This window comes from Saimiri boliviensis, chromosome 18 (genome assembly GCF_048565385.1).
Source record: "Saimiri boliviensis isolate mSaiBol1 chromosome 18, mSaiBol1.pri, whole genome shotgun sequence".
Lineage (NCBI taxonomy): Eukaryota > Metazoa > Chordata > Mammalia > Primates > Cebidae > Saimiri > Saimiri boliviensis.
Genome location: NC_133466.1, coordinates 861,440 through 887,740, shown reverse-complemented (window position 1 = coordinate 887,740; position 26,301 = coordinate 861,440). Strand labels below are relative to the sequence as shown.

Genomic DNA, 26,301 nt, shown 5'->3' with positions numbered 1-26,301 from the left:
GAGGTAGGTGGGAGCCCTGGGTGCAGACGGGGGTGGAGGGAGGTGGGTAGGGTCCCAGGTGCAGATGGGAGTGGGAGGGGGAGGGAAAGGTGGGAGGAGGAGAGAGGGAGGGAGAGGTGGGGTCCCCAGATGCAGATGAGGGGCACAGGGGGAGGTGGGTTGGGGTCCCAGGTGCAGATGGGGGTGGGAGGGGGAGGGAAAAGGGGGAGGAGGAGAGAGGGAGGGAGAGGTGGGATGCCAGGTGCAGATGGGGGTAGGAGAAGGAGGCTGGTGAGAGCCCCGGGTGCAGACAGGAAGGGAGGCAGGTGGAGGCCCCGGTGCAGATGGGGGCGGGGGGCAGGCCCTCATAGGATGACTGTGTGTGTCTCTTCTACCTCTCCCATTGCGTGGGCTAAAATGTGCTAAATCTCCAGCACTGGACGGGACAGAAGGAGAGACCATGGGCCAGAGCTCTGCCTGTTTCTGGAACACAGTGTGGGGAGGTGCGGGTCTCAGTGTGGGCTCTCCATCCTGAGGAACGGCCAGATGCCTGTGGTCAGAGCGTGGGCTGCTGCAGCCTCCACTTCAGCCGTTTATTTCCTAGTAGCCACTGAGCTGCCCCGTGGACTCTGGGCAGATGCCAGTGTTCGCTGGGAAGGATGGCAGCAGCCGTGAGGTGGCAGCAAGGCCAGGGCACTTTGTGGACAGCATGGACGGTCAGGTGCCCAGGGACACCAGAGGGCGGCTGACGCCTCATTCGCCCTGGCCTTCCAAGTGGTCTGAGGCTCTAGGAGCTGCTGGCCGGAGTACGGTGGGTCTTCTGGGGCCCCAGGCACTGAGTCCCAGGTGACCTCCACTGCACAGGACGGCCCCTCACTCATGCTGCCCTTGCAATGAAGAGAGGCACTGGCTGCAACTCGCTGGCCTGTGTGACTGATGGAGGCTGACAGCCTGGAGCCCCAAGCACCCCTGGCAGGAGCTGACCCACTTTCCCGTCCCTGGGCTGGAAACCTTGACATAACAGATGGCTGCAGGGTCCTGCTGTCCCTCCAGTAGGGAGGAGATGTTTTTAATTAAAAAGGAGGCACGGAGCTCCAGAACGGCCACAGCAAGATCCAGTCCGTGCGTGCTGGTCCATCAGCACCCATAGGTGAAAGGGCACAGCCGGGGCTTATCTCAGGGTGTCCATGTGAGCACAGAGGTGCTTAGCAGGGACCACGCCATGCATTGGAATGATATTCTCCTCTTCTTTCTGAGATCTTTCTTCACGAAAGACCTACTTAGAATGAGTCACTGAAGCAGTTGCGTGAGCTGTGCTGTCCAGCAGAGCTGTCTTCGGTGCCAGAAATGGCCCCTCTCTGTGCTTCCCCCCGGCCCCCTGTCAGCTGCCGCCGCCCACACAAAGCTATTTGGTACTTTAAATGTGTGTTGTGAATTTTTAGTTTTAAATTTAAAAAGCCACATGTGGCTGGTGGCTACCGTGCTGCAGTGAAGCTAGAGCGCTGATCTGTGAGGATGAGCTTCAGAATGTTTGTGCTATGTAAAGTCCTGTTACGTACAATGCTGAAGTCACTGAGTGTGTCAATGAAGTCACCTGTAGATGCGTTTTTAAGCACGGGTATAGACAGCGTGTTACTTTGTCAGCACAGAGGTGCATCCGTGGTGTGGCTCCTGTCCAGCCCCCGACACCCGTGGCTGCTCTTTAAAGATTCTCCTTACGTGCCACACAGGCAGTTGGAATGGGCTTTGCTTCTGTGCTTTTTGTGTTTTTCTTTTTGCATATTTTTTAACAGAACTATTTTATCGAGAAAAAACAAAAAACCTTTGCCTCAACTTTTAACCCACAGTGTCTTCTGTGTGAACCGGCTGAATAAAGGGCAGTGTCCAGGCAGCTCTGTTCTGGGGGGCGGGGCTTCACAGGGCTCTGCTCCTGACGGATTTGGAGAGGCAGCCCCCTCGGTGAGGCGTTGCCCTTCAGCAGAGTCCAGTACCTCGGAGCAGTGTTTCCACGGTGCCACACAAAGTCGCCCTGCCTGTCCCACGAGTCCTCCACTTTCACCGTCATCATTCTTTGCCAGTAAATCATAAATTGAGGCCTTACTTTGCCCAGTGGGCCCAGTCAGCTTGTTGAATGACGGTGTGCAGCAGGGGCATGACAGCGGCAGACAGCACTGTGTGGGCGGAAGGCACTTGCCGAGAGCTGCCAGGGACACCCAGCCATGTGGCAGCTTGGTTGACGGAGACGAAATCACATGAAGCATGAGGGATGAGGACGACGGGCTCGGGGCAGGAAGGGCCACCTCCCACACCTTGGCAGGGGGACTCTGGCATCCCACCACTGTGCACTGAGGCCTCAGCACAAGCGGTGGGCAGAGCCGCAGGGCGCTGGGCCTCACAGAGGTGGCTCCTGCCACTCTCTAGCTCAGGCATCCCCAAACTACGGCCCGCGGGCCGCATGCGGCCCCCTGAGGCCATTTATCCGGCCCGCCGCCGCACTTCAGGAAGGGGCACCTCTTTCATTGGTGGTCAGTGAGAGGAGCACAGTATGTGGCGGCCCTCCAACTGTCTGAGGGACAGTGAACTGGCCCCCTGTGTAAAAAGTTTGGGGACGCCTGCTCTAGCTGCTGAGAGAGGTGCCCCTGTGACCCTGGGCAGACGCAGACATTAGCCAGGGGACAGGGTAGCCTGCCCAGCATCAGGAGCAAGGCAGCTGTGGGGCTGTGCCCAGACCCAGAGGCTCAAGGCCCTCCTTTGGACTCCTGCACACCTTGTGCCCAGCAGGCGAGGCCTGGTCAGCACGTGGCGGGTGGGCAACCCCATCCCTCTGCCCCCTGGGAGGCCGGAGTGGTGGTGACCCAGGACGCCCGGATGTGTGTGGGCTGTGAGACGCTTCTCTCAGCAGCAGCTCTGTCTTCTCTCTCCAGGTGACGCCTTCTGGGTCCCGTCTGTTCTTCCTCACAGCACCTTGAGCGCCTTAAGCCACCACGCCCAGCCACATTTTGGCAGAAGGATGGAGTCCAAGGTCTCAGAAGGTGGCCTGAACGTGACCCTGACCATCCGCCTGCTGATGCATGGAAAGGTAAGAAGAGTGGCCATTGGCACTGTAGGAAACGTGGCCACTGCAGACGGAGCGGGAGACCCACTGCCTGGGTCTTTGCCTCATTTTTCAATTTTGTTTTAAGCAATCTCAAACTTACAAAGCAGTTACAGGTACAGGCCCTTGAGACTCAGTGCCACCCTGATACCTTCTGTGTGTTTCCCACAATCAAGGACCTTCTCCAGCACAACCACACGCAGCCATCGGTGTCAGGGCACCCGCAGGATGCGTTCCCACAGTCGGGGCACCCGCGGGATGTGTTCCCACCATCAGGGCACCCACGGGATGCGTTCCCATCGCCAGCCTCCCCTGACCACACGCAGCCATCGGTGTCAGGGTATGCACCAGAGTGTCCCACCACTGGCCTCCCTTGGTAACGGCCACAAAGTATCTCCTGGCCCGCTGTCTTGAGTCCCTGCCTCCTGCAGTAGTTCCCAGCTTTGTGCAGTTGGCAGTTTTGGCAGTGCGTGTGGGGCGCAGCGCGTATGGGGCGCAGCGCGTGTGGAGTGCCCATGCCTTGGTCCGGGTCTCCTGGCCATTGGCAGGAACATAGCAGCAGCTCCACCCCAGGCTGTACCCATCAGCTGCTCCCAGGTGCTCCTCTCCCCCCGTGATAGGAAGTCATGGACTTGGTCCTTGAAGCTGCATCGATGTCCCACCTGTCCTCAGCCTTCCAGGGCCTGTGTTTCTATCCTCTGGGACTCGGGTTGCTGTGTTCCTCCCTGGCTCTTCCTTCCGTGACCGCATGATTTGCTCTGATGCCCTTGCTGCCCCTCACTGGCCCCGAGTCCACCGAGCCGCTGTTCCTGCAGCCCCATCCCCCTCTCTGCTGATCTTGTCCTCCCTGCCCTAGTCCTGGAGCCAGCCACTTCCCCAGTGGCTCCTGTGTGTGGTGGCGTGTTCTAGCCAGGGTGCACTGTGCTCCCGGGCTGCGCAGCCGCAGGACACTTCCTTCCATGTTCAGCTCCCTGTGGGGTGCCCCAGCGCCAGCCCCACAGCACAGGGTCCGTCCAGCTCTTCCTGCCTCAGGTGTGTACCACGACGAAGCCAACCGCCAGCACCTGTGTGTGGCCCCTGCCGGGAGGAGGCCGGCAGAGGCTCTGGGCTTCAGCACCCGCGGCATTGCCACATCCTAGATTTCCAGAAGACACGGCCTCCTCCCTGGGGGAAGGTGGTGGTGCCCACACCCAGAGCATTCATTTCTGCAGTTGAGACAGAAGGACCTGCCTGTCCCCCAACTGGGGGTGTCAGGAGCAAGGCCGCATGGCAGATGGGGCTCTCCCTGAGGCCAGGTGCACGCCCCACTCCAGCACGGCAGCCACGCCACCCAGATGCCCTCTGTGGGGGAGGTGCCCTGATGATGGGGGCCCCTCCTCGTGTCCAGTGGCCTCTGCCTCCACGGAGCCCTCTGCACACACCATCCTCAACGGCCTCACAGACGTCATCATCACTGCCCCTGCTCCAGGTGACAGGCCACAGTGGCATCTGCCTGTCAGCTCTGTCCTGCTCCCGGACAGGGAGACACTGGGCCTCTTGGTCCAGCAGGAAATGTGTGTCCCGAAACCGCCTCGGGCTCGCTGTCAGAACCGGGGCAGCATCTTGCAGTGTTCCTTTTAACAGGCTGCCTTCCAAATAGGAGTCCGGAAGCAAGAGCACCGCTACTTTCTTTAAGTCACACAATTGAAGGAGAATTTGTTTTTCATGCATTTCCTCCAGGGTTTCCCGGAGGCCTGAACTGTGTAGGTGACGCTGCTGAGTCATTTATCGGGGCAGTCAACCACCCTCCCACAGGGCACCTAGTCAGAGGCAGCCCAGCTCCGGCCTGGTCAGGCGGGCACCAAGGAAGGCCCGGTTCAGGGCCTCTTATAGGCAGTCAAGCTTGTGTGCAACCCCCTGGCAGATTCTGAATTCTCCTCTCTTCACTCACACCGGGAGGGTCCCTCTTCACTGACACCGGGAAGGTCCCTCTTCACTCACCCAGGGAGGGTCCCTCTTCACTTATACCGGGAAGGTCCCCTCTTCACTCACACCGGGAGGGTCCCTCTTCACTCACACCGGGAAGGTCCCCTCTTCACTCACACCGGGAAGGTCCCCTCTTCACTCACACCGGAAAGGTCCCTCTTCACTCACACCGGGAGGGTCCCTCTTCACTCACCCAGGGAGGGTCCCTCTTCACTCACACTGGGAAGATCCCTCTTCACTCACACCGGGAAGGTCCCCTCTTCACTCACACCGGGAGGGTCCCCTCTTCACTCACACCGGGAGGGTCCCCTCTTCACTCACACCGGGAGGGTCCCTCTTCACTGACACCGGGAAGGTCCCTCTTCACTCACCCAGGGAGGGTCCCTCTTCACTTATACCGGGAAGGTCCCCTCTTCACTCACACCGGGAGGGTCCCCTCTTCACTCACACCGGGAGGGTCCCCTCTTCACTCACACCGGGAGGGTCCCCTCTTCACTCACACCGGGAGGGTCCCCTCTTCACTCACACCGGGAAGGTCCCTCTTCACTCACACCGGGAGGGTCCCTCTTCACTGACACCGGGAGGGTCCCTCTTCACTCACACCGGGAGGGTCCCCTCTTCACTGACACCGGGAGGGTCCCTCTTCACTGACACCGGGAGGGTCCCTCTTCACTTATACCGGGAAGGTCCCCTCTTCATTCACACTGGGGAGAGTCCCTCTTCACTCACACCAGGAAGGTCCCCTCTTCACTGACACCGGGAAGGTCCCCTCTTCACTCACACCGGAAAGGTCCCTCTTCACTCACACCGGGAGGGTCCCTCTTCACTCACCCAGGGAGGATCCCTCTTCACTCACACTGGGAAGATCCCTCTTCACTCACACCGGGAAGGTCCCCTCTTCACTCACACCGGGAGGGTCCCCTCTTCACTCACACCGGGAGGGTCCCCTCTTCACTCACACCGGGAGGGTCCCCTCTTCACTGACACTGGGAGTGTCCCTCTTCACTCACACCGGAAAGGTCTCCTCTTCACTCACACCGGGAGGGTCCCTCTTCACTCACACTGGGAGGGTCCCTCTTCACTCACACCGGGAAGGTCCCCTCTTCACTCACACCGGGAGGGTCCCCTCTTCACTCACACCGGGAGGGTCCCCTCTTCACTCACACCAGGAGGGTCCCCTCTTCACTGACACTGGGAGTGTCCCTCTTCACTCACACCGGAAAGGTCTCCTCTTCACTCACACCGGGAGGGTCCCTCTTCACTCACACTGGGAGGGTCCCTCTTCACTCACACTGGGAAGGTCCCCTCTTCACTCACACCGGGAGGGTCCCCTCTTCACTCACACCGGGAGGGTCCCCTCTTCACTCACACCGGGAGGGTCCCCTCTTCACTCACACCGGGAAGGTCCCCTCTTCACTGACACCGGGAAGGTCCCTCTTCACTCACCCAGGGAGGGTCCCTCTTCACTTATACCGGGAAGGTCCCCTCTTCACTCACACCGGGAGGGTCCCTCTTCACTCACACCGGGAGGGTCCCCTCTTCATTCACACTGGGGAGAGTCCCTCTTCACTCACACCGGGAGGGTCCCCTCTTCACTCACACCAGGAGGGTCCCTCTTCACTCACACCGGGAAGGTCCCTCTTCACTCACACCGGGAGGGTCCCTCTTCACTGACACCGGGAGGGTCCCTCTTCACTGACACCGGGAGGGTCCCTCTTCACTTATACCGGGAAGGTCCCCTCTTCATTCACACTGGGGAGAGTCCCTCTTCACTCACACCAGGAAGGTCCCCTCTTCACTGACACCGGGAAGGTCCCCTCTTCACTCACACCGGAAAGGTCCCTCTTCACTCACACCGGGAGGGTCCCTCTTCACTCACCCAGGGAGGGTCCCCTCTTCACTCACACCGGGAGGGTCCCCTCTTCACTCACACCGGGAGGGTCCCCTCTTCACTGACACTGGGAGTGTCCCTCTTCACTCACACCGGAAAGGTCTCCTCTTCACTCACACCGGGAGGGTCCCTCTTCACTCACACTGGGAGGGTCCCTCTTCACTCACACCGGGAAGGTCCCCTCTTCACTCACACCGGGAGGGTCCCCTCTTCACTCACACCGGGAGGGTCCCCTCTTCACTCACACCAGGAGGGTCCCCTCTTCACTGACACTGGGAGTGTCCCTCTTCACTCACACCGGAAAGGTCTCCTCTTCACTCACACCGGGAGGGTCCCTCTTCACTCACACTGGGAGGGTCCCTCTTCACTCACACTGGGAAGGTCCCCTCTTCACTCACACTGGGAGGGTCCCTCTTCACTCACACTGGGAAGGAAGGTCTCTCTTCACTCGCACCAGGAAGGTCCCTCTTCACGCACACCAGGAAGGTAGCCTGGCTTCAGCAGTCTCTGCCTCCCCTGTTTTTCTCCTGCTCTATGACACCGTCTTTCTGTGATTCTTTTCCTGCAGGAAGTTGGAAGCATCATCGGGAAGGTAATTATTGATTGAATCTCTGCCTCTTTTGGGGGTCTCTGTAAGGGGATGGTGAGGACAGCAGCCACCCTGGGTGCTAGGTGGCACCCAGTAGGTACACCTTTCCTGGTAGGTGGGTGGTGTGTTCCATGAAGTCAGGACCCCAAGGGTGCTGCCTTTATGCCGCGTGACGGCGGAGCTTGTCCCTGGCTCTCTGCGGCGGAGGGGAAGGGCCTGGCCGCCTGACTGCCTCTGCCCGTGGCCTTGGTGGCCAGTCCTCCTTTCCCGGTTGAAGACCCCACAAAGAAGGATTTCCCACACCTTCTTCAGCCGGCCGTGTCATCTGGGTGGTCTCCAGGAGTTCTGGCAGAGGCAGCAGCACCCGACACTCCCTTCCAGATCAGGGCTGGCCGGGGAAGTAAGGCCCGGTGTGGAAGCTGCCTCGTGAGGCTGAGCAGTGAGGGCCTCCCCGTCTTCGTCACATTTTCACCACCTCCAGGACCTGTGTCCTTCCCCTCTGTCGTAGCTCATCGTCCCGGCTTCCTCACGAGTGCTTCAGCAAGCACGTCTCTGAGAGCCACCACCTCTGGAGGTGAGGGCGGTGAGCCATGCAGGGCACCTGCAGGCATGCACACTGCCCTGTGCCAGGAGTTAGCTGTGGGAGCCAGGTTGGGCCCACCCCACCCTTCCCAGACATGTGCCCTTGGGTGGGTGCACTTGCCTTCCTGTGCCTCAGTTTCCCATCCGAATGCCCACTAGAGTGTGGTGGGCATGGAGCCTGGTCTCCAAGGAGGAGGCTCGGCTGTGTGGGCACATGGGGCAGGCCACTACCCACCCACCCTGGGCCGTGCTGTCCTCAGAGCCAGAGATGCAGAGGCTGCCCTGTGTGCCTCGAGCCCCTGCATGCCCTCAGCGGAGCTACAAGGGACACCTTTTCCTTATTGTCTAAATGTTTATTCCAGAAAGGAGAAACCGTGAAGAAGATGCGTGAGGAGGTGAGTGTAGTGGGTCCCCATCTGTTAACAGCCGCTTTCGGGCGGGCGGGGAGGGTGCCCAGGCTCTGCCCCTGCCGACGCAGGGCCTCTTTCCCCTACTCAGGCCTCCTGTGCTTCCCTGAGGGAAGGGATCCTTGGATTCCTTTTGCTCATTAAAGTTTCATTGTAAAGGAGATTGTTGAGAAGGGTTTACTGTTGGGTAGTGGTTTGCCAGTTAGGGGACAAAGGCATGTGTTTGTATCAATTGTCTTCAGACTTGCGGCCCCAAGCCCCCTGGCCAAAGGGCTTTAATCGGTTGCTGGGGTTCCTCTGCTCTCACCCTAGAGTGGTGCCAGGATCAACATCTCAGAGGGAAACTGCCCAGAGAGGATCGTGACCATCACAGGCCCAACAGATGCCATCTTCAAGGCCTTTGCCATGATTGCATACAAGTTTGAGGAGGTAACCTGCACCCCCAGTAACCTCCACCAGCCTGGTCTCAGCCGGCTCCCTGGGTCCCTCTTCCCTGCACTTGTACTAGGGGATCACCCAGGTGGCCCCATAACTACAGTCACCTCCTTTGCCTCCCAGGGCCTCTCCCCAGCTCTGGTTCACCCGGTCAGGGGCCAGTGTCCCTCCGTCCTTCTGAAGCCAGCTCCTCCCAGCTCGTGCACCCTGAGTCCACCTCCCTCAGCTTCCTCAGACCCTGCCCTAGGGCACCGTGCACAGCCTCACAACACCCCACTCTTCCCCCGGGGCACACAGCCCACTTCCCAGCCCCCAGCTAGCTCTGCCACATGGCTCTCAACAAAGCCCTGGCTGGCACAACCCTGGTCCGCAGCCACATGCCACCGGGCTCCCCTGGGAGAGCTGATGTAACCTGGCTTAGATGTAGACGCTGAAAGTGGAGGCCATTCGTGCTGGTGGATGTTAGTTGTGTGTGTGTGTGTGTGTGTGTGTGTGTGTGTGTGTGTGTGCAGCGCTTCTGTGTATTCTGCCACTGATTTACATTTTAATGTCTTCATGTGTTTCTAGTTTTCTTGAAATTGCTGGAAGTTAGTTAGAGATGCATTTAGTGTCTTTTAGGGGTTACCATTAAGTAGTGAGGGGCACTTTGTAGAAATGAAGACCCCTCCAAGAAGGAGAATGCTCAGAGGTTGTTTATGATTCGGCGCCATCTGTGCTTGACAGAGACTCGAAGGCAGGCGAGGAAGGGGAGCTTCTGAGTGGGAGAGGAGGGCCGCACCCGGGAGGCAGTGGGGGTAGAAGCGGGGCACCCATGTGGCTGGTGGAGGAGTGTGTGGGGCCTTTCCAGTGGTTCCTGAGCTGGAACTGGGGTGCATATAAGGGAAGCTGGTTGTTCAGGGCCGAGTGCAGCGGAGGCTGTGGCCTGGCCTCCAGGGCTGCAGACGTTGGGTCCAGTGTCCCCTATCACAGGTGGGCTGGCCACTGTCTGTAGGTTGTTTCTTAGTTTCCCCTTTTAGCTGCTCTCTTGTTTGCAAGAGGATAGCCAGTTTCGGAAAGGCTAGAGAGCCAGGTCACGCCGCTCGGGGTTGGTTCAGTTGCCCTCTTGGTCAGCTGTGCTGCAGGGTCCTCTGGATCTTTCTGCTGCTCAGTCATCCTGGCCGTCGTCTGATGGGAGACTGATGGAACATGGCAGGCCAGCATCGTGCACCATAACAGAGACAAGAACAACCTGGTCCCCAGATGGTGGTAAAACCGAGGGCACCGTTACCCAGCCCTAGGGAAGAGGACACAGCCCATGGCCATGAGGGCTCGTAGCAGCTCCTTGGGGTGCTGGGCAGCCGGCTCCTGGGACTTTGCTCTGCAAGAAACATGTGCAGTGGCACAAACACCAGTGTGGCTGGCCAACAAGAAACCTGGAGAGATGCAGTCACCCATGACTGCTCGTGCCAACACGCCCCCCACCCAGGGCAAGTGGTGTCCCGAGTACCTTCTGCCAGAGTGGGCAGTGGGTTTCTGACCATAGTTTCTGCCTGTGCAATGCCCACTGTGGGGAACGCTCAGTCGTCCCTTCCACAGAGCACACAAATAATCACAGATGGTCTCGTGTTCGGACTCAAATTTGAGTCAGAATTTCCAGCCGTGGAGATTAATAGAATTAGGATCTTTAGATACAGAGAAGTCTCCGAAGCTATTCCTAAGGTATCTGAGGTATTCGTCTGAGGCCAGCAGGACCTGGTGACTGGCCCTAAGGACCAGTGTCTGGTGGAGGCATATGGAACCTGGGGAAGGGCTGTTGCTCAGCTGGAGAGGTTGGAACCGCGGCCTGTGCCCGACAGCTGCCGCTGGGACCTGTATTTGTTTCTTGCATGTGGCTGGTGTTTCATGGCCTATCGCTCCATGCAGGTTGCTGAATTTAAGTTTACGATGACCTGGGACTGAGCAGGAGACTTTAATAATTGGTTGTTTCTCTAGAAGAAAGGGGCACTAGTAAAGTCACAGGTGATTTGTTTAGAGTTAGTTGTCCATGTAGACGCAAGCAGAAAGACCATCAGCTGTCATTCCCTAGGGTCCCATTCGATGAAGCCAGTGTATCTGGAGATTCCTATCCCTGGGTCCCGGGGGTGGGTGGTGTGTCCAGTCATCACTGAGAGTGAGGACGGTGGTTGCTGTTTGGGATCATCTAAGAATGGCATTAGAATGAATATGTGCTGACCTAACAATTACCATAAAGTGAAAAGAAAATAGAAAAGGGACCGTCACCAGAGGTGGATGACAAGCGGGGGTCCGTGGAGAATGAGAGGGGGAAAGATTATCTGTAAGCAGATGAAAAGTGAAACAAATCCGACGGAGATCTTGTTAGGACATCTTAGCAGAAACTGTCCCTTATCCAAGGTCATCGGCTTGCAGGAAGGTCTCGGATCAGCCGCTGTTTCTGAAGAATGACTGCCTCTAGAAGGTCTCAGAGAAACCTCAGTTTGGGGTCCCCTGTTGGAGTAGTTTGCTCATTGTGTGGAATTTTCGGTCACCGCTTTGGCTGTGAAATGTGAAACCAAGGACTTGACTCCTGGAGTTTCACTGCTGGATTTGTTAGCAATACCTGGTAAGGCCCCTTTCAATAAGGTAAGAGAAAGAGACTTTTTCTGATGTCTCTTCCAATAGACAACATCTCCTGGTTGCAGGTCATGAGCAGGGTGTTTGGGAAGATGTCATGGGATGCAACTGTGACCTGCTGGTGATAGGCAGGCTGTGAGGAGTCCCTCACAGTCATTCGCCATCCCTGCCTGCAGCAGGGCGCAGTCTAGCATCAGGAGTCCCAGAGGCACGAGCCCCAGTCACCAGTCCCTGGAGGGGCAGCTGAGGTGTCTCCGAGGGAGCACTCTGTGGCCGAGAAGCTCAAGGGGTTCCGAAGGTTTGGATCTGTTGGTCCTTCAGTTTCTCCAGACGCTTGTGGGTGGTCAGCAGTGTTGTTACTGAGTAAGGGGTAACCACGTATAGAGCTCTGTGATAACGGTTTTTGTAAAATGTGGTCCTCAGTCACTTAATGTAAAAGTTGGTGTGCTTCAGGCAAAATCAAGGACTTTTTTAGTAACTTTAAGGACTGTAGCTCTTAAACAAGGAAATGCTTCAACCCATCCTGAAAACAGATGCACAATGGCTGAGGCATTTCTAGTCCCAGGGTGGACGCCAGTTAAAATCCACCTGAGGGCATTCAGAGGGCCCTTGCCTTCACTCTGAGCCATGCCTCGACTTCACGTCATGTCAGGCTTGTGCTGTTGACAGACACCTGGCCTTCAAGTAGCCTCAGCAGTCGTCGTGAATTCTCCCACCAGTGTAGACTGGAGATATTAATCAGCTTGTCTGCGGCATGATGAGCAGTTTCACAGACTGGCTGAGCTAGTAACATTTGAAATTGTGGCACCACAGCCAGCCATCTTGAGAGCTCCAAAGAAGACTGAGCAAAGGGTATAACCAGGATTCTCAGAATCTTTCCATCCTTCCTTTTCAAAGTCAGGGGCCAAGTGTTGAAATCTTACAGTGGCCTCCTTGCTTGCCTCCAGAGATCCAGCCTTGGAGGCTTAGCTGGAGTCCAACGGTGGCTAAAGCACTGGTGGGCGCAACGATCCCCCAGGGCATCTCCTCCAACATCCGCACCAGCCTCGCCCCTGCGGTCGCCAGCTCTCTAGGAAGAATTGTGCCTAAGAACTCCTCAGCCCCGGCCCATGGAGGGCGGGCTTCTAGCAGAGCTAAAAGCCCATTTCCAGAGCATCCACCACATGGGCCCGTGGCTAGCTGACAAGCACCAGCAAGAGTGATGAGTCTGTGGGTAATACCCCCCCAAGCACTGAGGAAGGAGAACTGTCCAGACCCCAGCACAACTAGTGCCTGAGGAATATCTTAGTTTATAGTGTTACTACTCAGCTATTTCCTTTATATATTAGTTTATAGGGTTAGTACCTAAAGTATAACTTACTGCTTGCTATATCTAGCTTATATAATCATATTTAATACCTATGTCTAACATACTTAGTTCCATATAATCTTTCTACATAATCATATAGGTATTGTAGTCAGAGCTGCACTGACACATTCAGTGCTAATTTATAGGATCCTTCCATATAACCGTATAGTAGTCTGTAGTAGGAGGAATGCCTAGAGCAGTCACAGAGCAGAAGCAGTACATGGGAAAACAGCCAGACCAGGATGAGAACCAAAGACCCAGGCGGTGGCGTCCCTGCCTGAAAGGGCACACGCTGTACGGCAGGCTTGGAGCAAGAGCCTCTCCTCCTGAGAAAGGAGTTGTAGCACCTTGCATCCAGTTCCTGTGGAAAGTCGGCCTCAGATCTGAGATCCCACAAGTAACTGAGGGAGAAGAACCCCTCTGGTGTGACCAGTCACGGCGGCTGGACACCCTGTCAGTCTTTTCTCACTTCTGTGCTAGCTCAAATCATCCTCCCATAAATATCTTAGAGAAGAGCACAAGTCTGTCAGCTCCCACTGCACTGGCTCACAGTATCCTTCTATTAGAAACTCTTTGAAGTCTCAGCCCCCAGATAAGAAGTGTCGTGCACGACACCTGTTGCACACAGCCCACCTCCTTACCTCAGTGACCTAATGGGGGTGGACCCCTTTTCTGCACACGACCCTCTACTACTGCACATGGCATGGCCCCCTACTGCTCACGGCTCACCTCTCTGCCCAGGTGACATATGGGGTGGCCCCCTCGCTTGTGACTCATGTGATTATGTATGCCCTATCACGAAGCCCATAGGGGATGGCCTCACTCACAGCCCTTCTCTTTGCTTGTACCTAATAAACACAGATGCTTCTGGGCATTTGGGGCCCCCGCTCATCTCCACTCATAGGTTGGGTGGCCCCCACGAGTCCAGATGCTCTTCAGTTCTTCAGTGTCCTGTCTCTTTGCTTCTTGGATCCTGCACTTCAGCACAGTATAAGGGACACCCCACGACCCTGTGAGGCCCTACAGCCCTACAGAGGCCTGCATGGAGCATACTTTATCCCCCACAGGGGACTATGTGGCGAAGGAGCCAGGTTAGCGGCCGCACACTGTCCTGTTCTCCTTGGGCTGCCATTGCAAAATGCCACAACTGGGCGGCGTACACAGCAGACCCCGGTTCTCTCACATCCAGGAGGCTGGAGGTCCCGGTTCAGGGTGCCATGAGGGCCGATTCCTCAGGGGCCTCTCTCTTTGGCTTGCAGATGCCATCTTCTCCCTGTGTCCCCGCAGGGTCGTCCCTCTGTGTGCGTCAGTGTCCTCATCCCCTCTTCTTATAAGGACACCAGTCAGATGAGATTAGGGTTCACTGTAGTGACCCCATTTTACATTCATTACCTCAGTAAAGCCCCATCTCTAAACACAGTCACACAGGGGGTCAGGGCTTCAGTGTAGACATAGTCACATGGGGGTGGGTCAGGGCTTCAGTGTAGACACAGTCACACAGCGGGGTCAGGGCTTCAGTGTAGACACAGTCACGGGGGGTCAGGGCTTCAGTGTAGACAGAGTCACATGGGGGAGGGTCAGGGCTTCAGTGACCCTCAGGGCGTGACTGTCCAGGTTCACTGTTTACTCCCCAATGAGGGCCAAATGTGCTCATTCTCCTGTCTAACCATGTGGAAGAGGCAGCGCAAACAGCCACCGCCAGGAAGCAAGTGGCTTTGGAAGAATTGAAAGCGAGGTTGTGTTTTGGTTCAGTACCCCCAGGAAGTGAGGGGTCATGATTTTGCTGGTGGCCCTGAGGTCGTCAGCTGATCAATGTCTTTGTGCGTTTGGTATCTGAAATGGCAGGACAGGTGTGTCACAGGGGCTGGGGTGAGGCTGGGAAACCCTTTGGTAGGGACTGCAGTTTAGGTAGGGACTGTAGTTTAGGTAGGGACTTTTTTTGCATTTGGGATCACAGGATTATGAAGAATTTCAGGTCATGTTTTGGTGGCACCCCTTGGAGGCTTTAGAGGCTCTGCCCCCGTCATTTTGCCTGTGTTAGTGGGATTGCATCAGGTGCAGCATCCAGACCCTTATCCGGAATCTGTGTCATGCTGCCCAGAGCCCACACAGCTTGCCGGCGGGCAGAGGAGTCCGCCGGGAGCTCAGGAAGCCGTGTGTCTGACGTGCATTTAAGCTGCCATTCCATTTTCAAACCAAGTCTCTGCCTACTAAATTTTCAGGGGTGGAGTCACAGAGCAGGAATGAATGTTTTTCAGTCAAGGACTCAAGGGTTACAGTTCAGGGCTGGGAAACAGGGAGAGAAAAGACGGCGGGTTACTGGAAACGCCTCCCATGGTGTGGTGTATCTACACTGAGGAGGAGGATGACAGGAGACCTTTCTGCAGGTCGAATGCAGGAAGAGCCCTCCATAGCCACCAGGAGGATGAGGAAGATCACCTGCGTCCAGCGTTCGTCACCCTGAGGGCTGGAGGCCAGGCAGGATGCTGGCTGCCCTTTCCTTCCTCAGGCACTCTCACTGGCCTGCAATGAGGAGTCTTTCTGTGTCTCGGTTTTTCGTTCTGGGGGTGGGATTATCTTTTCTCCAGAGTCCTTTCTGAATGCAACAGCTATTACATGAGCCTCCTTGTCAGGAGCTGGGGCTGGTGAGGGGCACCTTGCTCTCGGATCTGCAGGGACCGTGGCTCATTTTCGTTCCAGGCCTTTTTTGGTGTGTTCTGCTGCTGGCTGTTGTTCAGCAGAAGGGCTATTCCCATCCCCATTTCTGTTTTTGAGTGAGGTTTCACTCCGTTGACCTAATGGGACAAAAGGGCTGCTCTGACACCAGCGCCTTCCATACCTCGAAGGGTAGAGATAGTCGAGGTTGTTGGAAGGGACTTTCTAGTCTGTCTCCGAATCTCCAGTTCTTTAATCCTATGGCTGTGTTTGTGATTATTCTAATCACCCCCTACTGCAGATGTTTTAGTCACAAACACATCAATTTAGATATGTCCATGACTGTTCTAATCACTCCTACTGGAGATGTTTCAGGGCTGTGTCTATGACTGTCCTAATCACTCCTGCTGGAGATGTTTTAGGGCTGTGTCTGTGACTGTCCTAATCAATTCCTACTGGAGATGCTTTAGGGCTGTGTCTGTGACTGTTCTAATCCCTACTGGAGATGTTTTAGGGCTGTGTCTGTGACTGTTCTAATCACTCCTGCTGGAGATGTTTTAGGGCTGTGTCTGTGACTGTCCTAATCAATTCCTACTGGAGATGATTTAGGGCTGTGTCTGTGACTGTTCTAATCAATTCCTACTGCAGATGTTTCACCGCTATGTCTATGACTGTCCTAATCACTCCTACTGGAGATGCTTTAGGGCTGTGTCTGTGACTGTTCTAATCTCTACTGGAGATGTTTTAGGGCTGTGTCTGTGACTGTTCTAATCCCTACTGGAGATGTTTTAGGGCTGTGTCTGTGACTGTTCTAATCAGTTCCTACTGGAAATGTTTTAGGGCTGTGTCTGTGACTGTTCTAATCAATTCCTACTGGAGATGTTTTAGGGCTGCGTCTGTGACTGTTCTAATCAATTCCTACTGGAGATGTTTTAGGGCTGTGTCTGTGACTGTCCTAATCAATTCCTACTGGGGATGTTTCAGGGCTGCGTCTGTGACTGTTCTAATAACTCCTACTGGAGATGTTTCACGGCTGTGTCTATGACTGTTCTAATCAATTCCCACTGGAGATGTTTTAGGGCTGCATCTGTGACTGTTCTAATCAATTCCTACTGCAGATGTTTCACCGCTATGTCTATGACTGTCCTAATCACTCCTACTGGAGATGCTTTAGGGCTGTGTCTGTGACTGTTCTAATCTCTACTGGAGATGTTTTAGGGCTGTGTCTGTGACTGTTCTAATCAGTTCCTACTGGAGATGTTTTAGGGCTGCATCTGTGACTGTTCTAATCAATTCCTACTGGAGATGTTGTAGGGTGGCATTTAGGACTTGGCTGTGGGACCTTTTTTGATCCTTGGGTTTATTGACAGAGGTCAGGTAATTCTGTGTCATGTGCACCCAAAAGAATTCTGAATCCTTCTGTTGGTCGTTGCAGGTCTTGTCTGGATAGGGACTCCATAAGTGTAGCTCTGAATTCAGCTTCAATCCAAGGCTTCAGTTCTGGATTTGCCTATACACCTGGCTCATGGGGGTTTGGGCTTTTCTAGGCAACTGGCATTTGGGAGTCTTAGGGGGGCTGAAAAAGACAGAGGTGGAGTCGATGGAGGAGCTGGAAGGGAAGGCTGGGCAGGGGGAGTGCTGGGCAGTGACAGTGAAGGACAAGGAGGGAGGGCTTAGAGCCTGGGAGTCTGGTTCGTTGCCAGCGTCCGCCATGTTACTGACTAGCTTTAGCCAAATACTGTTTTAGTTAAGCTATTTTTAAATCAGAACTTCATTTGGAAGCCTCTTCATATCAATCAAAAAAATGCTGCCCACTGGGCCTGAACAATCTTATTATCTTTCTTTTTTAAATTGTCTCTCAATGAACAACTTCGTTAAAGTAAAATGTTTCCCCCTGGCCAGCCACTAAGGCCCAATCATCCTTGGGGAATTGATGCCACATAGAGAGCCAGGCACCAGAATTCGGGTCACAGCGAGTACATTGAAGAAGGAGTTTCCCTGAAAGAGGCGGGATTGAGACATGGCCCCTGAGAGCGGGTGGCAGGAAGAGGACGTTTAGTGCCCAGGCCTGTGCCTCAGGTCCCCAACCTGACATCTTGACACACAGAGCCTCTCCGCAGGCTCCAGCAGGTACAGCACCAGAGAGAACACTCAGAATGGATCAAAGTCAAGCTCTCAGCACAGAAAATAGACAAAGGGGAACTCCATCCTATTTTCTTGGTAGGCTGTAGCAGTCTGTCCAGGCACACGCTGACCCCAAGCCTTGTTTGTAAGAAGAGGGCACTTTTTGTGGAGAGCAAACTGTGTTGTCCGAAATCATAGCTTGGACATGATGGACCCAGAGCTGAGGGCTGTTCTGGGGGAGCCGCCCTGTCACTGGCCCCGTGGAGCTATCTGCTGTGCTGTGCAGCGTGCTCCAGGCCACAACGGGACACTCCCCATGTGGCTGATGGAAGCCCTCTTCCCCATGAGTCGCCAGCCTGAACCCAAAGCCCAGCTCCATCTCCTGGTGTCAGGACCATGAGCCAAACACCAGGCTGCCCAGAAGGGTGGGCACATGCCACCCTCACCTCAGCCTTTCCTGCCCCTCACTTCTACATTAGCCACACACCTCTTTCCCCAGGCCAGAACCCAGGAGCCATTGTCTGCCCCTGCGGCCTCAACACCCAGTCATGGCCTGTCCCCCACGTCCCTGCTCCACCTGGCCCTGGTTGTCAGCCCCAGCCCCAGCTGGCCTCCAGCCTCCATTCTCCCCTCCCCTTGAGCCAGTGTCTACACTCCTATTTCAGCCTCTCTGTCCACATCCCTGCCCACCAGGTCTCCACGACCAAGGCCAGACCTGCCCCAACCCCACTACGGTGCGGTGACCATCCTGCCTTGCCATCTGTGTCCAGCTCAGCAGCATCTCCTGGTCCTCCCTTATCTGGCCCGGCCTGGCTACTGCGTCCTCGGCTATGCACGGGAGGGGCTCTTTGGGCTTCTGAGCGTGGGAAGCCAGGATGTACCCCCTGCACTCCCCCTGCTTTCTCACTGCATGAGGCCTGATGTGCGGCCAACATGCCTGTCTCTCCCCTTCTAGGACATCATCAACTCCATGAGCAACAGCCCTGCCACCAGCAAACCCCCAGTGACGCTGAGGCTGGTGGTGCCCGCCAGCCAGTGTGGGTCCCTGATTGGCAAAGGAGGCTCCAAGATCAAAGAGATCAGGGAGGTAACAGGACCTTCCCAGCCTGGGTTGGTGCACAGCCTCTAGGCAGGCTGGGGGTGGTGGGCACGGGCCAGGCAGCCTTCCTGAACCTCATCCCTGCTGTCTGCAAGCCCAGTGCTGGCCACGCAGACCCCGCAGTTCAAAGCTCAAAACAAGAACACAGGACGCATAAACAAGCAGAAGTGTGCTGCAGGGACCCACCCCACCCACTGTCCACCCATGGGCCCGGCCCACCCACATGCACCTGTGGACCCACCCCACCCACTGTCCACCCGTGGACCCACCCCACCCACGTGCACCCGTGGACCCACCCCACCCACTGTCTACCTGTGGAGCCACCCCACCCACTGTCCACCTGTGGAACCACCCCACCCACTGCGCACCCGTGGACCCAACCCCTGACCCCGCACTTGTGGACCCACCTCACCTGCTGACTGCACACCTGTGGACCCACCCCACCTACTGCCCACCTATGTACTCATCCACCCACTGCCCATCTATGGGTCCCACCTACCCACTGCCCACCAATGGACCCAGCTCACCCACTGCCCACCCTTGGACCCACCACACCCACTGCCCACCCGTGGACCCACCCACCCACTGCCCACTATGGTCCCTGCCCACCCACTGCGCACCTATGGGCTCATCCACCCACTGCCCATCTATGGGCCCCACCTACTCACTGCCCACCAATGGACCCAGCTCACCCACTGCCCACCAATGGACCCAGCTCACCCACTGCCCACCTGTGGACCCAGCTCACCCACTGCACACCTGTGGGCCATGCTGGGGATGGGGGGAACCTGCTTGTCACATGGCTATGGGCAAGGGAGGCCCTGGGCACTGGGCGTGGCATCTGCTCCTGGTGAGGGGCCTCCACGGCACCCAGACGCGGCCCTGAGCCATTGGCCTGACCCAGCTGGTGGAATTTGCAGGTGTGAACTTCACATTCCCATGTTTGTCCTGTTTCAAGGAGAGACTGAATCCTTTCCCTGTGCAGCAGGGCAGCCACCCCCCTTCATTCCTTGCCCACAACCAGAGTCCACCTTTCTTTGTGACCTAAAACTCTCCAGGGGACAGAGAATTCCACTTATTTGAAAAGAGTAGTTTGTCTCCCTGAAAACACCTCTGATTAGATGCCTCCTATCTAGCCTCACCCAGGTGCCACGTGCACCCAAGGGAAGGTGCAGGGCCGAGTGCCAAGCTGTGGTGGCAGGGGCGGCACCAGGGCAGCTAATGACAGGGCAGGGGAGGGGACTCATGGCCCATATGCAGGTCTCCAAGGACGTGTCCTCTGAGCTGCCGTGGGTGCCAAGACTCAGGAGGTGCTGCCGCCCCGTGCGCTGCCACCCTGGTGCTCTCTTCCAACGTCCCCTCTCTCCAGTCCACAGGTGCCCAGGTGCAGGTGGCTGGGGACATGCTGCCCAACTCCACGGAGCGGGCGGTGACCATCTCCGGGACCCCAGACGCCATCATCCAGTGTGTCAAGCAGATCTGTGTGGTCATGCTGGAGGTACTGTCTGCGCGCTGGGGCCAGACCATCTGAGTGCCAGATTTGCCTCCTGCACTGCAGGCGAAGGTTTGGTCGCCCTGGTCGCCCCGAGGACTCACACAGTTGGGGCTGTGGGGGCTCCTGATCTGGGCTTCCAAGGCAGCCGGAGTGAGAATTTGTGCCAGTGTGGGCGCGTGAGGGTGCTGGGGCTGCTAGCTGAGGGTCCAGTGTCCATGGCGGCATGTAGGGCAGAGCACGTGGAGAGGAGGGAGCCCCTCTCCGGAGCTGGATGAGCGTTATCATCCCGCTGAGGGGCCTTCTGCACGGAGTTGGAGCTGCAGACACGGTGCTCATGCCGCCAGAGCCAGGCCTTGATGGGGGCCGCTGGGTGTGTGAGGGAGGCAAAGGCAGGAGGCTCCTCTGCGCCTGCAGTTCTGCAGAAGGAGGCATCAAACCGCCACGGAGGAACCAAGGGCAGAACTCACAGAACCCACGCAGAAGTAGAGAGGTGCAAGCAAAAGCTTTATCCGGAGAAGCAGAGAGGGGCCCTCAGAGCAGACGCCTCGGGGGAGGAAAAGGTTCTGAAATGTACTCAGAGTTCATGAAGCCATCAATCGTTGCTAGCTTTTCCTGACACGAAAATGAAGAAGCCCGCCCCAAATGGAAGGTTCTAGCAGCTCTGTGGAGTCAGCCTCCAGCCCCTCCTGCAGCCCCGGCTCATTCCTCTCTTGTACTCGGCTTGGGGTTTGAACCCATGTTTGACTCTTTAAAAAAATGTCTGCATAGTTTTTGTTTTCCTGAAGTTTGATATTTCGTGAAGTCAAAAATATTTTTCAAAACATTCTCGTTCTGAAATCTTCCCCACTCCCCGGTTAGGGTGACAGTGCGAGGCTGGTCTGAGCTCTCTGTTTGACCCTCCTGTCTCCGGGGCCCTGGCGGCCCTGTGGCCGAGGCTCAGGAGCAGTCAGTGACCGGAACAACTAAGAGGGACATCCCCGATGGAGGGCGAGGTCCAGCTCCGAACGACACTCGGTGTCGTCAGCGCCACCCTGGCCTCTGCTGCCTGCATCCCCGTGCCGCGCAGCGCGGCCCCACAGACAGGGCCATCGTGGAAACCACCTGTCTCCTTCCTGGGCCAGGAGGTCTGAGCGGGACAGGGAATTCACGGCAGATGTGACTGGCGAAGATGGCCAGGCAGCCTCCCTCACCCCTGCTGGCTGTGCAGCACCGAGGCCCGGGCGCCATCATCCCAGGGAGGACGTTGCGTCACACCTGGAAACAGCCTGGCCTACCCTCAGCTGAAGAGTGGCTGGAAAAACAAAGCCAAGAGTGCTTAAAGGCCCTCCAGGTTGATTGCAGGACTTCTGGGCTGAGTCGTGGGCGTGCCTCACCTCACACGCAGAAGATTGAGGAGGAAAGGGGTGCCCAGGGTGCGCGGAGTCTGTGTGGGGCCCGTCCAGAGCACAGACATCGCCACAAGTGGTGCCCTGCCCACCCAGGGCATCCCTGCACCCAGTGCACGGGAGGCCAGCAGGCCCTGTGCCCACACGGGAAGCAAGAATCATAGGTCAGTGTCAGCTAGGAGCTCCTGTGCCAGGGTGCCGTTGGGGGCCCATTGAGCAGGGGCGCCAGCATCTCCAGGAAGCCAGGGAGGGCAGTGGTGGCAGCAGCTCCCATTCCTCCCACCCCAGGGCCAGCCTGGATCAGCCCAGACCCACCCAGCATCCCCTTCCCCATATTACTGGAGGTCACACCAGGGCCCTGGCTCTGCTGGTTCGACCACCCATCCCCAGCATGGTGCTTTGAGTGTGAGTGGCGCTCCCTGAGCACTGAGCTGACCCTGAGTGAGCCGAGGCCCCAGAACTCCCAGCGGGGCAGGCTCTCCTGCCAGGAACAGTTCTGTGGGCCCAGCACCTCTCCCTGTTGGACCGACCCCAGCTGGGGTGCCCCCCAGGCCTAGGACTCCCACTTCCCTGTCCTGGGCCCAGGGGACGGCCACACGGGACTGACCCAGGAGGAGGGTCAGGCTAAAAATGTTAATCCTGAGTTTCCCACAGAATAACCAAGGGAATTTTCAGCAAACCTCATCATAACTGTGGAATTTTCCCTTTGGAGTCTATAAGCTCTTGGAAAATACTTTTTCAAATAATGAAGTGTGATGTTTCCAAGTCTCCCATGGGGATCTCTGCTGACTGTCACCACGGGCCAAGCCGAGTGCTTTGGACATGGGTCCCAGTGGAGTCCTGCAGGGCTCCCCTTTCTCCAGAGCATTCAAGAGAACTGCTCCAAGGGGCCTCCCAGCTCCCTGTGAAGCTCTGCAGCCCAGGCTTCAGGGCCCTGTGCATCCCAGGAGGGGCCCCACAGAGGGGCCAGCACCACAGGGCTCTTCTGGATCACTGGCCAGCCCTTGTCCAGCTGGGTCTCGGGTGTACGGGACCCTCCCAACTGGCCTCACACAATGGGACTGACCCTCCACACTGCCCCAGAGCCACCAGGGATGTTCAGGGCAGGTGGAACTCTCAAGAGGCCGGTGTGTGGCAAACTGTACCCCAGCGCTCAGAAAGAAGGAGCCGTCTGGAGGGGTGGGGCCGTAAGACAGCCACTCAGAGGGTGTGGGAACTGGAGTTCTTTACTCCCTCCCCAGCACTGCTGCGACTTGGGGAGGCTGAGGAGGGTGGAGCCGGTGCAGGGGTGAGTGGGGTGGGCCGGAGCCTCCCCAGAACAGGGGGTAAGTGTGGCAGGCTGGGGCGTGCCCTCTTGGTGCAGGGGGTGAGTGGGGTGGGATGGGACGTGTCTTGCTGGTGCAGGGCGGGTGAGTGGGGCGGGCTGGGGCGTGTCTCCCTGGTGCAGGGCGGGTGAGTGCGGTGGGCTGGGGCGTGTCTCCCTGGTGCAGGGTGGGTGAGTAGGGCGGGCCGAGATGTGCCTCCCCAGTGCAGGGGGTGAGTGGGGTGGGCTGGGGCGTGTCTCCCTGGTGCAGGGCGGGTGAGTGCGGTGGGCTGGGGCATGTCTCCCTAGTGCAGGGTGGGTGAGTAGGGCGGGCCGAGATGTGCCTCCCCAGTGCAGGGGGTGAGTGGGGTGGGCTGGGGCGTGTCTCCCTGGTGCAGGGGGAGTGAGTGGGGTGAGCTGGAGCCTCCCCAGTGCAGGGGTGAGTGGGATGGGCCGGCGCCTCACCGTTGCCAGGCTGCAAAGCTGCTCTAATGCTCTCTCTCCCTCTCCTGTCCCTTTTCCTAGTCCCCACCGAAAGGTGCCACCATTCCCTACCGCCCAAAGCCCGCCTCCACCCCTGTCATTTTTGCAGGTGGTCAGGTAAGAGCCGACCCGCTCGCGGCCTCCACTGCCAACCTCAGCCTTTTACTGCAGCACCCGCCGCTGCCCGTTAGTGCACTCAGGTTTTCTCGCCTTCTCACGTGCACGTCTCCCACCCGCGCTGGACGCAGAGCTCTCCCACCTACACCCAGCACCGGCTGGCACAGGGCCCTCAGAGCACATCCCCCACAGAGACGGCCCCACACAACTGTGTCCTCCCCAGCCCAGGCAGGAAGGATGAGCAGACCACACTCTGAGATCTGCCTCTGCCTAACCGGTGCCTGGGAACTGGCTGCTCTTAGGAAGCTTAGATAGCCGGCACACAGGTGCTTTCCAGGTGACTTTGCGGCTCATGCTGGAAACAGCTAGCACGGGAGAACCAGGGTCTCGTTTCCCGACATCCGTGTTCCCAGCTCCCAGGATGCGCTCGTAGCCGGGACACGCGGGAGGGAGGAGCTCTGCACAGAGGAAGGACGCGTGGCCTGGCGAGCCGTGGCCTGGCGAGTGGGTATCTGCGCCGCTGTGCCAGGACCTCCCTCTGCTCTGAGCCGGGGCCTTGCAGGTGCCCCACGTCCTGTCTGTAAAGCTGGCCCTTTTGGTTTCCACACTCCAACTCCACGTCCTGCCAGGAATGGCAGCACCTCTGGAGGAGCTCAGAGGATGGGGGCCCTGCCGCAGCCCCTCACCTGATCCCAAACCCTGCCCAGGGCACAGGGAGCACCCGCCCACCCCAGGGCTCCTGCGGCCCTCCGTGGCCAACAGACTTGGAAGGCGTCCGGCGGGGGTTGGCCTGGAAGAGCTCTGTGTCCAGTCGGCCGCGATGTGTGTCTTTGTTCAAGGGAGAGTTGAGACAGACGTCCCCACAGGTGACCCTGGCAGGGCAGAACGGGCCTGAGGTTTTACTTTACCATCAGAAAGGAGACAGAAGAGGCAAATGTTAGGACTTTTCCTGGTGTTTTCCTTAGGATGTAGAGGAATCTTAGCAGAGCTCCCACTTGTGGCCCACATTGGAGGGCGAGGCTGGGGTGTGTCCATCCCGCCCGGCTGTCCCGCATGCTCAAAGCAGAGCACGCCTTCCCCCACCCCCCGACCCTGCACCAGCCTTGTCTCCACAGCCTGGCACACGCCCCTTCCTGCCCTGCTGTAGTCAGGGAGCCCCCACATGCACACACAGTCCTTACAGCAGCCCCAGGACACGGCACACCCCTATTTTACAGCCAGAAAACTGGGCCTGATGAGCCAGGGATCTGCCTGGTGTCACAGCCTTGTGGGCACATGAGACATGTCCTTACCTCACCAACCCAGGGGGCTCTGGTCACCGGGGATCACACGGAGTCATACAGTGGGAAAAGTCCCTGTGCAAAACTGCATTTCACTGCTTTCCCCCCAAATTCATGATTAATTAACAGGGTTAGTAACCTCTGTGGACTCCACCTTGATGTTTAAACAAATCCATGATAATGCCCTGTGGTAAAAGGAGGGATTTTGTTCAAAAGGAATGTGTGTTTATACAAACATCTGTGGAGTCTTCAAGCCACTGAGGGTGGGGTCACCGCTCTAGGGGAGAGGGTGTACTGCTCAGCTGCCAGCCATGCGCCCCTAACTCCTATATAGAGGGTGGCAGCCAGCCACGTGCCCCTAACTCCTATATAGAGGGTGGCAGCCCGCCCTCCCGACTGCAGCAGTTGAAGGGCTCTGCAGTGGATGCTGTCCCAAGGCTGAGGCTAAAATGTCAGCCCTTTGAGAAGTGGGCCCCAGGGCCCTGGGAACAGTCTGGCCTGGCCAGTGGTCAGCCTTGGTGGTGTGGAGGACAGAGTCACAGGGAGTTACTGCCCTCAGGTAACCCAGGGGAGCTGCTGAAATGCAAACCCAGAAGTGAGGGCATGAATAAGACCTGAGCCTGCAAGCCGCTGGTGTCTCCTGGATGACTCAGACCCAGAGTGCCAGTACAGACATAAGAGAGGTCACCTGGAGGACCCACCCACTGTGTTTCTGTTCAGTTGCAGAAATCAGGGGCCTAGAAGATGCCCCACCACTGTGGGTGCTCTGAAGCATCCATGCAGCTCCCCTGAGGCCTCTGCACCAGCAGCAGCTCCTGTCAGCCACCCCCACGTTTCTAGCACATTTTCATGGGTTCAAATAGCAGAGCCTGCTAAGGGACAAGCAGGTAGAAAACATAACGACAGTAAGAAGACAGTCAGAAAAGCAGCGTGGCCTAGGTTGCAGAATGCTTTGAGCCCTTGTGGTTCAGCTCAGACAGGCAGGGCTGACCTGGGACCCCGTGTGCTGAGGGGCGGCTCCCAGCATGAGTCCAGGGCCCACTGCCTTCCTTGACACGCTGGAGCCTGTCCCTGGAAGCACCTTTACAAAACACTCACAGTCGGTCCTCATGACACTTTGTACAGGACAGCGGGGTCCTTGGTTCCTGCTCGATCTGATAAGATTCTTTTACTTCCTCTGCCGATGCAGCACAGTGGCCTCACAGCCCTGGGGTTTCTTTCAAAGCTGGAGGTCAAGTGGCCTTTAACTGTCCGGAAGTCAATTGGCCTTTAACTCCCAGGATTGACTTATGATGAAAACTCTTGGCAGATTCAAAACCTGTGGGAGGGTTTGGGCTGCACAAAGGTGACACGCATCCTTCCCTGAGGCACCCCTCGCGTGTGGTCACCGTGGACACCACGGGTCCTCATGGGAAGTGGCGTGGGGCCCACACAGCCAGGGGCTGGTAGCCGCATCCTCC

The 26,301-nt window shown here is 57.3% G+C and overlaps 1 protein-coding gene across 20 annotated transcripts in view; it reads left to right on the top strand.

Moving 5' to 3' along the window:
* Window positions 1-26,301, top strand: part of PCBP3 (poly(rC) binding protein 3) — a 275,114-nt gene that overhangs the window by 223,764 nt on the left and 25,049 nt on the right. For 11 of the 20 annotated variants that reach the window (XM_074389413.1, XM_074389412.1, XM_074389417.1 and 8 more), the window contains 7 exons: window positions 2,904-3,058; window positions 7,498-7,521; window positions 8,463-8,495; window positions 8,820-8,936; window positions 18,635-18,766; window positions 20,148-20,276; window positions 23,487-23,630. In XM_074389413.1, the coding sequence (XP_074245514.1) occupies window positions 2,904-3,058; window positions 7,498-7,521; window positions 8,463-8,495; window positions 8,820-8,936; window positions 18,635-18,766; window positions 20,148-20,276; window positions 23,487-23,630 (734 nt within the window). The remainder of the gene's footprint in view (window positions 1-2,903; window positions 3,059-7,497; window positions 7,522-8,462; window positions 8,496-8,819; window positions 8,937-18,634; window positions 18,767-20,147; window positions 20,277-23,486; window positions 23,631-26,301) is intronic. The other 9 variants (XM_039480549.2, XM_074389419.1, XM_074389423.1 and 6 more) reach the window with 2 other exon arrangements.